Source organism: Cyphomyrmex costatus, unplaced genomic scaffold (assembly GCF_001594065.2).
Source record: "Cyphomyrmex costatus isolate MS0001 unplaced genomic scaffold, Ccosl1.0 scaffold332, whole genome shotgun sequence".
Lineage (NCBI taxonomy): Eukaryota > Metazoa > Arthropoda > Insecta > Hymenoptera > Formicidae > Cyphomyrmex > Cyphomyrmex costatus.
The window spans coordinates 331,222-342,536 of record NW_017277473.1 but is presented as its reverse complement, the minus strand read 5'-3'; the positions used below and the strand labels follow the sequence as shown (position 1 = coordinate 342,536).

At 30.3% G+C, this 11,315-nt stretch overlaps 2 protein-coding genes across 2 annotated transcripts; one reads left to right on the top strand and one right to left on the bottom strand.

Moving 5' to 3' along the window:
• Positions 1-1,694: 1,694 nt before the first annotated feature.
• On the top strand, positions 1,695-4,855 carry LOC108776013 (dnaJ homolog dnj-5). Its single transcript, XM_018542503.1, has 5 exons — positions 1,695-3,227; positions 3,447-3,891; positions 4,018-4,233; positions 4,312-4,541; positions 4,712-4,855. The coding sequence occupies exons 1-5, from the start codon at positions 1,696-1,698 to the stop codon at positions 4,839-4,841; spliced, it is 2,553 nt and encodes an 850-aa protein (XP_018398005.1). The 5' UTR covers position 1,695; the 3' UTR covers positions 4,842-4,855.
• Positions 4,856-7,946: 3,091 nt separating this feature from the next.
• On the bottom strand, positions 7,947-8,748 carry PolE4 (DNA polymerase epsilon subunit 4). The gene is made up of 3 exons (XM_018542517.1): positions 8,635-8,748; positions 8,156-8,421; positions 7,947-8,087 (listed from the first exon to the last, which is right to left on the bottom strand). Exons 2-3 carry the CDS (start codon positions 8,393-8,395, stop codon positions 7,947-7,949), a joined length of 381 nt encoding a protein of 126 aa, XP_018398019.1. The 5' UTR covers positions 8,396-8,421; positions 8,635-8,748.
• Positions 8,749-11,315: the final 2,567 nt, after the last annotated feature.

Genomic DNA, 11,315 nt, shown 5'->3' with positions numbered 1-11,315 from the left:
ACAAACGAATGCAATAATGATTTTACCAATATTCGCATTTAAGGTGCCAACTTCACAAAGCAGCTCTGTAATGTTGAAATCTCTAAATGCGAATTAATTGCCGGGATCATATATATGTATATATAACTTATTTAAAATATAAACACGCGCGATATATTTTAACATATTTGTAAAAAAAATGGGTGTAATATACATCTTTAATGTTAATACTTTTAAGCTTAATAATAAACATCACGCGCATGGAAGTAAGCATACATATATGTAGTTGCAGGGAGGAATATTTATTCTGATCCACATTTTATGTAGCGCGAATACGATTATACGAACCGCGAATATCTACTTACCATCAGTCTTGAAAAGTATATGCGTTATCCTCAGAATAGTGGATCTGGCATGTAGCTCACATCCACTTTTGCAGTGGGCAGTAGTGCGCGGCAGTATTTTGTGGTTACAGGTTTTAGGTCGTTATGTCCTCTCTCAGGTTTCTCTCTGGCTGCGGCAACGCATGCGGTGACCAATCAAAAGTCAGGCGCATGCCAGACTTCTGCCGGATGCGGCATGCGCCTGGCTCCTGATTGGTCACCGCATGCGTTTGTTACCGCAGCTCACCGCATACATGGAGTCTTATATTCTCTGTTCCTGTTTCTATTTTCTGTTCTTAGAATGCAGTTACAATAGAAGAAATAAGGAATAAGAGAAATTTCAACTTATCAGATATTATATACATTGGTATACATAGTTTCTGATAGGCTAAAATTTCTTATTGTTTCTAATTCCTTCTGTGACTGCACCCTTATTTCTTGATTGTGCGCAGTCTCTAAATTTACACCATTGGTTTTACTGCGCGTGCAATGGGAACTGTGGAATGGTGGGAAAAAAAATCTCCAAAAATCTCTCCATCTGGTATCACTGGTTAGGTTCGTCTCCGAACACGAATACGATGCTCGATTTTACATTTACCGCATGGTATATAGCGTAAAATCGTGTTTTTCGTATAAATATAGTTTTTTAAAAATAAACATAAAATTTGCTGAACTGTGACTATAAGCAACCATTGTGAAAAAGTGTATCTCTTGGTGAATGTGAGTAATGTACCGACTGTACCGACGTCTGCTAACATTCGATACGTTTTAGGTTATAACATTTATTTAAGCTAAATTGCTCTCTTGACAATGATTATTTAATACGAATGTATCTCGACAATGCGAAACAGTTGTTCTTGTGCTATCGAATATTCCTAACTTGTAGATTAATGGATATTTAACGTTCTCAACGAATTACTATGGTTATGTGAGTATTATATGTGTGCATGTATATATATGTGTATAGTAGACATTTTTTTTTAGAAAACGTATTTATATATCTTCCAATTTCAGTTGACATTATATATCATTATAAATTTGGAAAAGAAACATGATATTTGTAAAGAAATAAGAGCAGGCAAATTATTATTATATAGTCTCACAAAATTTAGCATATGTTACTGTACAATATTTTCCTAAAATGCTAGGTTTTATTATTCATTAATAATCATCATTAGAATTAATAATTCATCACTTAGAAATATAAAAATTTTAATGAAATGTAGCCTTCTCTATTCTTTGTCACTTTATTGAATAGTTGACACTTGTAAATGGCATTGCAACATCTGATTAATATACTCATTTTGTTTTGTCTCTAGAGAGGTAAATCAATATGGCAGAACAACAACAAACTTCTTCTAGTTTCAAACACATGTCTTTGGATAAGATTATTGAAGCTATGACTCCAGATTTAGAAGGTTCCAACGGTCATTATGCTCAGTTTAATGTTCCTTCGCAACAAACCACTTCTCGTAATTGGGGAGATTATGTACCTAGACAAACCAGACATCACATCACTGGTCAACCCACACATTCTAATTCTGGAATACAACCTGTGACACCAATGACCACGTCTCTATATATGCAAGATATGTCCAGTTATGACACTGCAACAACTGATTCAATATATTTTCCATCACAAACAACAGTAAATCATCTAGGCATTAATGAGAATAATGATTTAATTGGTACCATTGATGTCGGAGGTGGTAACTATATTAATGTTATTTATGGAAATGCTTCTCAAATTATGGCTGAGCAATGTCGTCTTTCAAATATGACATCTTACTCTAATCAAAGTATCGTTAATCAGGAGTATGGGCTTTTCAATGATCAACATATGACTGTACCATCTGAGTTGCCAAGTCAAAACTTTAATGGAAAACAGCTAATTGACAATCTAGTTGAAAATTGGGTGCCAAACCAATCTGGTACTTACAGTCCATTTGGAGGATCTCCCAATATCACACCTGTACCGCAAACTGTACGCGATATAAGAGAAAGCGAAGATTTACCCACTAGAAATATATCGGACTCTCAACACAAAAAGCCAAGAATGGTAGCTGAAGTGAAGCCTATGCGACCATCTTATTCTGATGTTTTAACGAAATCTGTACCAACTCCACCATCTCCATTAACGATTCAGCCTATAAAACCAAAAATCGAGATAACAGGCAAGAAAATCTCTAATAAGAATATGAAAACTAAGAATAAACCTACTCTGTTGAAGAGACAGAATTCGTCTGGTAGTGATGATCACAATTCTCCGAAAATGCAAATTCCTAAAAAAGTTTTCGAAAAAAATTCTTCCAATCTTCCAAGACGTTGGGTATCACTAGACAACCTTGGTTCACAATCTGATTCTCGTCAGATAAATACATTTGATAGATCCGTTCAATTTTGTTCGGAAAAGAAGAAATCTGATAAGAAATCGTCTAAGAAAGCAGAAAAGAATGAGACTCTCAATAATACCAAGATACAAAATAATAATCCTAAAACTGCAGGAAATATTCCAAAACGTCCGATACAGATAAATAATAACTTGAATACAATTAATACATCCAGTCAGACAGTCTCATCTGAAAGAATAGAAAAGAATCAACAAATTATTAATAAAGGCATTAAAGAGGATAAAAAGACAGTTAAGGAAAAGAAACGTTTTCAAATTGAAAAAGCCCAGCAACAAATTAAGAAGGGACAAAGAAATAGAAAGAGAGACAATAAAGAATCTTCTATTAAAGATTTATATAAAAATTTAAATAAATATGCGACTCGTTGGAGCAAAATTCTATTGAAAATCTTTTATTGGCTATTGCATTTAATCTTTGATGTAGTTAGCATGAGCGTCAACCTGGTTATTCAACTGTGAGTACCGACATAAACATTTAAATATTAGATTCTCTCTGGGTGATTTTTATTTGATCACACAAATCAGTACAAGTATTGTCCTGTTCTTTGTTACTTATGGAATGTCAAGAAAGATAGGAGAATGTTTTATGTTGATTTGTGTTTAAATAAAAAGCACTCGCAGCTTTGTATATAAGTTACTTTCAGAACAAAGTTTCCATTTTTAATATTTTTCAGTGGTAAATGCGCTTGGTATCATACTATACTTTATTTGAAGTGTTGGTGGATATATGTGGCTGTGACATTTTGTAAAATTCATATTTTCAATGCTATTGGTAAACAATTGGACAATTGGCTCGGTAGTAGTAAATTTGCGTTTTGGCGAAAGATAAATACTAAGAAGAACGAAGAGAAAGAAGATAGTGGTAATTGGATTCATGGTGGACTAGAAACTAATATTGCGTTACCTAGCACCGGTGAGGAAGCCATGAAAAGATTATTAGCATGCAAGGGAAAGGATCCTTACAGCATACTCGGTGTTACGCCTACGTGCTCGGATGACGATATTAAAAAATATTACAAGAGGCAAGCTTTCTTAGTACACCCGGATAAAAATAATCAGCCAGGGGCAGAAGAAGCATTCAAAATATTGGTACATGCCTTCGATATCATTGGGGAACCGGTAATAAAGCTTTCATTTCTTATAATTTTTTTGTAACAGATTGATAATGAAAATTAGCAACATCTATTTTTGATCTATATAAGATCACCACGCATATACATTTATTAACGTTGTGTATTATTTTAGGAACGTAGGCAAGCATTTGATCAGACTAGACAAGTCGAAGCGGCTTGGGGTGATCTAAGCGACTTGCTATCTCAACTTCATCGAAAGATGGAACAAGCAGCAAATACAATAAGGTGTACAAATTGCGGTTTGAGACACAAACGTATCCCAACACAACGTCCTTGTTATGCCGCACGATTTTGCAATCAATGCAAAATACGTCACAGTGCGAAAGAAGCGAGTACCGCGTTTATTTGTATATATTTATCAGCTGTCTTTTTTTTTTAATTAATCGTTTAAATTGTGTCCATATAGGGTGATATATGGGCAGAATCTCGTTTAATGGGTTTCCTATGGCACTACTACGCGTGCATGGAAGGAGCCGTGTATGATGTGACTGACTGGGCAGCTTGCCAAGCTGGGAATCTCAAACATCTTAGAGCGAATACACATGGTGTCCAATATAGAATCGTCTTAGGACAAAGATTACCGACTCAAACACCCAATAGCGGTAAAAAGCGGCAACAAATAGATCCCAATACAAGGTACATTTTAGGCGATTGATTTTTATCGTCATGTGTGTTCTTAAACTTAAATATTGATTCAATTCTGAGAAGCTCTTGAGCTTCTCTTTGAGTGTGTATATTTAAAATGAATATATATATATGTGTGTGGTGTGTGTGTATATATATACATATCTTTTTTTATAAAACAGCGAAGCGGATTTCGAGGATTTCCTAAACAATCTCTACAACCATAGTAAATGTACTGGCGTTAATACATCAGAGGATCAAAATTCTTTCAGAAGCGATAGCAGACGACGCAAAACTAAGCGTAAGAAGTAGATAAATAGCAGTAGATGAACAATTGCTAAGCGTTTGACATCGTTGTTGTATAATTATAGAGTGCGTATTATATTAGCGCATATTATATGCAATCTTAAATTTACATTAGCCTTAAACAATTAACCTTAGCATATAGATGTTATAAATATTCATAAAACATTAATATCTGTGACTGATACACAATATGAGATTATGAGAAACTGTGTTCACGATGAACTTACATGTGCTACAAAACATCATATCGAGTAGACTTGCACGTTACAAAGAAAAAAAAACTCGAGAATAATAGGAGAGTATCACCGTAGTAACTTTTTAAACAACAGATGCATTAAACAAAAACATTCAGTGCGATATTTTATAGATTAAAATAACAAAAACATGATTCTCTTTAAGATAATACATAGAGATGCCAAATAACGATCATAGAAACAAAATATTGTATGCGTCGCAAAGCTAGATTTGAACATAAAAATTTTTATATGCATTTAGACAATTTGTATGCTATAATCTTGTGTTCTTCCAGAAAAAAAAAACTATATCAGACTACATATTATAAAATCAAGAAGTTTTACTTTATTTTGTTTTATTTTTTATAATATTAACTTCATCATTGAAATAAGTCGTGATTTCTAAAGAATTATATATAGTAAATGCAAAAAGTATTTATACAAGGGAGATACTGATTAAAAAACCTTATTTCTAGAAAGTTAACATACTAATTAGCTATTATATAATTTAATAATAAAGATTGAGAAACAGATCGTGCAAATCCATTGTACGTTTCTCAAAATTATTTTATCTAAAAATATATAATTAAAAATACGTATTGTCAATAAAAAAATAAATACTATTTAAACGCATAAACAGTATTTGTACAATCGAGAAATTTACCTTCTAAAATTATGAATATATTTATTTTCGCAGAGATTTTCTATATATTTAGGACAGAATATATTCATTGTTAATAAATTACAATAGTCCTTTTCAATAAATAAAGTTTTTTAAAAATTTTACATACAAACATTTTTTGCATTTACTGTATATATGTCATTTATAATTTAAATCCCGAATTGGCAGATGTGAAAAAGACTGATTTTTCTCTATTTTTGTTACTTATGTAAGTTATACATATATCTATATACATATACGTATGTATACACATATATATGTATATAAATATTATTTAGGAAAACATTTCTAACGATATACTCTGCTATACGTGCAAATAGTTTGATTTCTTCAAATGATCCTAGCATCCTAATTCTCATTCTCTTAATATATTTGTACACATGTGTATTGTATACTTCATGTATGTATACATAAAACTACTAAATCTAAATCTATATATATGTATATATATGTATATACATATATATACAGGGTAAAAATTTCAAACGAAATGGGATAAATATTTCGAATATAGAAGATATGGAAAAACAAATAAAAGTTATAAATTGAAGAACAAGTGGTAAAATTAATTTTATAAAATTACTTTCGAGATCATTAAAGTTGTTATTTTGAAAATAAAATTTTTACATAATATGATTTCTTTAATTATTCTGTATACAAAAGAATTAAAGTGTCGAAGAATACAGATGTTGAAAAGTTAATAGTTTTCGAGTTATTCTACATTTTATTTTGGCCATGTATTGACATGAAATATTAAATACCTTGCAAACCGTTAACTATTTTGATAATTGTACCTTAATACTTTTACGCATAGAATAATGAGATGAATCAATTTGTATAAAGACACTTAATTGTTTATTTAAAAAATGATGTATTTTGCAATACACAACGACATATTTTTTATCCTATTGTGTTTGAAATTTTATCCTGTATACACGTATACACACAACACTAAAAAAAATAAAAATAAAATATTATATACATATGTGAGTACGTATGTATGCAATAATACATTGTAGAAGCTGCAATTAGCTGCGGCACATAGAAAGTTATAGACTTCGTTAAGAACATTAAGAACAGTGTGGATTGCAAAGATTTTATTCTGAAAAATGCTTTAGAAATAGTGCAGTAAAAATAAAAAAGCAATAAACATTGTTCATTTCATGAAGTGATCACACATTGTATATGTATACATTAATATACAGAATATTCTTACTTCATTCGTGGAGACTGAATAAAATTCTCATTCTGAATTTATTTCAAGTTTTCGCATCTGTTTTAACCATACACGCGCAAATAGTAAAAATTATTCATTTCCATTTTGCGTTTATTTTCATTCCGCATAGTCAAGTAGCGAAATGTAAAATAATAGGGTAGCAATATAGGAAAAGTTATGAAGAATTAAAAAAAAAAAGAATAGGAAAAAAGAACGAAGAAATCTGCAATATAATTGCAATTATTTGACAAACACTTTTATGAGTTTTAACATATAAATAATTTACTACATACTTTTCCTTTTGTAAAGCGTTAAATACACACATACATAAAACAATCTGTTGTGTACCAATGAAAAATATAATAAATGAATTTCAAACTAAAATGCCGATTTTTTATACAGTACATTTAGTAATGCTTTCAGAATGTGAAATATGTTTATATATGATGTAGTTGAAAATATAAAAGATATTCAGTAAGGAACAATCAATTTTATTGGTAGATGAAAAACATTCACAAATATTTTCCTACCCTTGCGAAAATAAAGCGTAAGAAATGTAGGTTGAATGTAAAGGGAGAGTAATAGAAGCATAATCAAACATTTTAAGGAGCGTAAGTTGAAACAATGGAATGTAAGAGTGTTAAAACACTTTGTAAACGTTTTATATTTCATTTATATTCCATTGTTTAAATCTACACTATTTAGAATGTTTGCTTACATTTTTGTTACTATATTGTCCTTTACATTCAATTTTTGTTCCGATTTGTATTTTTCGCTAGGATAGTTATTACATAGATAAATATTATATTCAAATATTTATATTCTTATTTATACAATATAAAAAATATATACAGTATAATAGATCTATTGCAATAAGCAACAGTATTTAATGCTCGCAAACATCATTGTCTTTATGATTGTATCAAAAATAAAAAACATTAATTTTTTCAATTCTATAACAGCAGATATTAATTGTACAATTAATCGAGCATACCTTCCAAAAATACAAGTGCATCCACATTATCAATGGCATTTTCTACATCATGTTTTTGCACAGTCCTTTTCTTTGCTTGTGCAGTATATCTATAAGATTCCTTTGCAAGAGATTCAATAAAAAATTCCTATTAAAAGATAGATGATTATTTTAACACATTATAAAATGTATCACGGTTAATTATTTGATATTTACCACTGACTTCGCCATCAAAAACGCAGCCTCTTGATTAACAGAATAAACTTCAGGATCCATTTTAATGATGGTTTTTATTCTTCCCAGGGGTAGTCGTAACAATTTTTCTCGTTGCTCTTCATCACCTGCATGTGAGATATCGTTGACTTCTTCACGTATATCCCGCGGATTTTTTTCATCAACATGGATCTTATTAAGTTGGATCTCTTTGTTCAAATCAGTGATCTCTAGGTTATCCATATTGGTACGTAACGTATAATTAGTAGCTATTTGCAAAAGTAAAAATTTGACATGTTTGAAAAAGTTCAGTTGGTTTTACAAATTTATAACAATTGTTATTTGAAATATTAAAAACAATAATATATATTATAGTAATAAGTACGTATTGAAGCATTCAAAGTCACAATGGGTAAAACTAAAATAAATATGTAAATGATATAATTATATTCGCGGATAATTGTTTAGTTTAGTCACGCTACCTCAAAGATCGATGAAATTGTTCTCAGTCGACGCGTTTTTGTCAGAAACAAAATGTCCGAGAAAAAACGTTGCTGTGCTCCGCGAGCTGAGATATTAATCGTTCAAGTTGACAATTATTGGGGAATCCAGATCAGCTGAGATCAGCTGTGAAATACTGGGTGCATTCAGATTACAACCGCTCGTTGAATTCTTAGCGAGCTCTTTCATTTGATTGGCATATTCCGTTACGTACTAAAATATAGACCAATCAGATGAAAGAACCTACTGAAAGCCGCGTTCCATTTAACGCTTACGGCTTACAACGTTCGTGGAATTATTCCACCGATTTCACGTTGTTTGAATACACCCATTACAACAATGCATTATGCAAGCATGCGTTGGATGGATTGGGGATGAAACACCTTTAGCTTTTAATTCTTACGCAAGAGAGAGGATAGTAAATAAAACAAAAATAGGCAAAAAGTTTTTTTATTGTTTGATTGCATTTTATTTTTTGTGGTTAACATATAATTATTGTTTCGCAAGATTTATTTTAAATTAAAAATATTCTTTGCTTATTTTTAATAAAAGTTGATATTTTGTGAAATGTTATCGTCTAGACGACTCCTTTGTGATTATTTATACTACGAATTATTTAATACTGAATAGCCGTTCAACGGATGCAGTATTATTATATTTACAAGGGAAGTTACCCAGATATCCAATTATAGTTTTAAAAAAATAACAGTTAAATGTATAGTATCCTACTTCCTATTAACTAAAATGAATGTAATTTGCTCGAAAAATTATATATACAAAGATGGATTTAAAATTCGCAAGCGGCTCCGAAGCGAATGGCACTTATTTTAATAGGAAATAATTTTTAACCGTTACATGCACTTTTTCAAAATTAATTGCACATCTAGGTAACTTCTTTCGTTATACCTAATAAACATTTCTTAATTGTTGGATTTTTATTAACATTTCGATTTCAGTAATTTTTGACTTCAAAATTCGTTGCAATATATCTTGAGTAGATTCAGTATTTAAATTTACTTATTAAACACAAAAAAGTCATTATCTTCGATGTCATTATCACAGTTTAGAGAACTTTCATTGGAACAAATTCTTAATAAATCTTCTAAATAATGTTCTGCAATGTTTTCATCATTTCCGTTTAACTAATTTAATTTAAATCTGGAGTGCAAACAGCTGGCAATTATTAATTTCCTTTTTATTGTAATTTTATTGTCCATGACGACCGTGACCTCTAAAAAAGTAACGATATAAGAGTATAACGGAGTCAATTTCGTTACTCGTTACAAAGAAAATGTAACGTCGCTACTTTTTCGTCATCAGTGAAAAAAAAAGTTACGAAAAAGTAACATCGTTACAAGTAATGTGTTACTTCCCGACTCTGGTACATTCAAGAAGACATTATTATTAGCGCTATTTGTATCATTCTATCTTCATTTATTAGACATAAATCAAGGATAGGTGATACAAATAGCGCGGCTTCTTGAATGCAGCCTTGATGTAAATGGAAAGTAATTAAATTTATTTATCCAAGAATTTTAAACAAGATTAGCTCATTTATTGCTTTGCTGACGCAATTAACCCTGTTTATTATCAAATTTTTCTTACAAATTTTGTATTATTTAATTATAGCTTTAAAAAATTATGTACAAATGAGAACAATTACGATGATTCATCAAGACGTAATCTAACACTTGAATATTAAGGCTGTGTTTTAAAATTTATTGTCAGTATTGAAAGTCTATAGTGCACGTGACGTAAACACTATAGATTTTCATTATTAATAGTAAATTTTAGAACACAGTAGACTCAGACACAATGAAAGGAACAGGGAATAGGATGTAACATGTGTGTATGTGTGTGTGTTTTTCTTATTCAATATTGAAGGAAAGATTGAGTACGGAAATTATTCATTAAATTAACCGATGTTGGTGAAATCGGCTTTAATGATCAACAGATCTTTATTTAAAAGAGTGCAGATATGTAGCTACACCACAAATGAAATTTAAATGATTTGGCTTGTCATAAAGATCTGATATATTATATATAGATATTGTCTTGTAGAAGAAATATTTTGCCCTGAATTTTTGGCTATATTTTGACTTATATTTTATGAAATTACGAAGCCTACTAAAAAATCAAACTTCTATAATTTTGTTCTTAAAACCATTATTATAATAAATAAAATGATATGCACCTTATTTATGGCGTAGATACATGTTTTTACACTGATATTTTATCTTCTAGAAGTAATGTTACATCATAAAATCTTTTTTATTTCTTTTTTTTTATAAAGCTTTGAAGGCGCGTACAGATGAACCGTATTTTGCAAATTGATTCTTGAAAAATTATAATAAATAAAATTATGTGCTCCCCAAGTGCACTATAGAGATCAGGTGAGATATCAGAATGAATTTTTATTTTGTCTTTTTCCCCAAAAAATCGTTCTGTATACACCTCAGGCTTTTTTTTTGCTGATCATGAATATCGCAATTAAATATCGCGATTTATGTAGTATTTTAGCCGCAATTTCAATGTAAAGAAATTTATATGTAAGTATACAGATCTAGTTTATAGAGTGTATTAGTGATTTATTTTAGATTCTACTCTGGCGATCCCACAATCTAGTATCTAAGCTAAGGAATTAAACAATGTATATTTATAT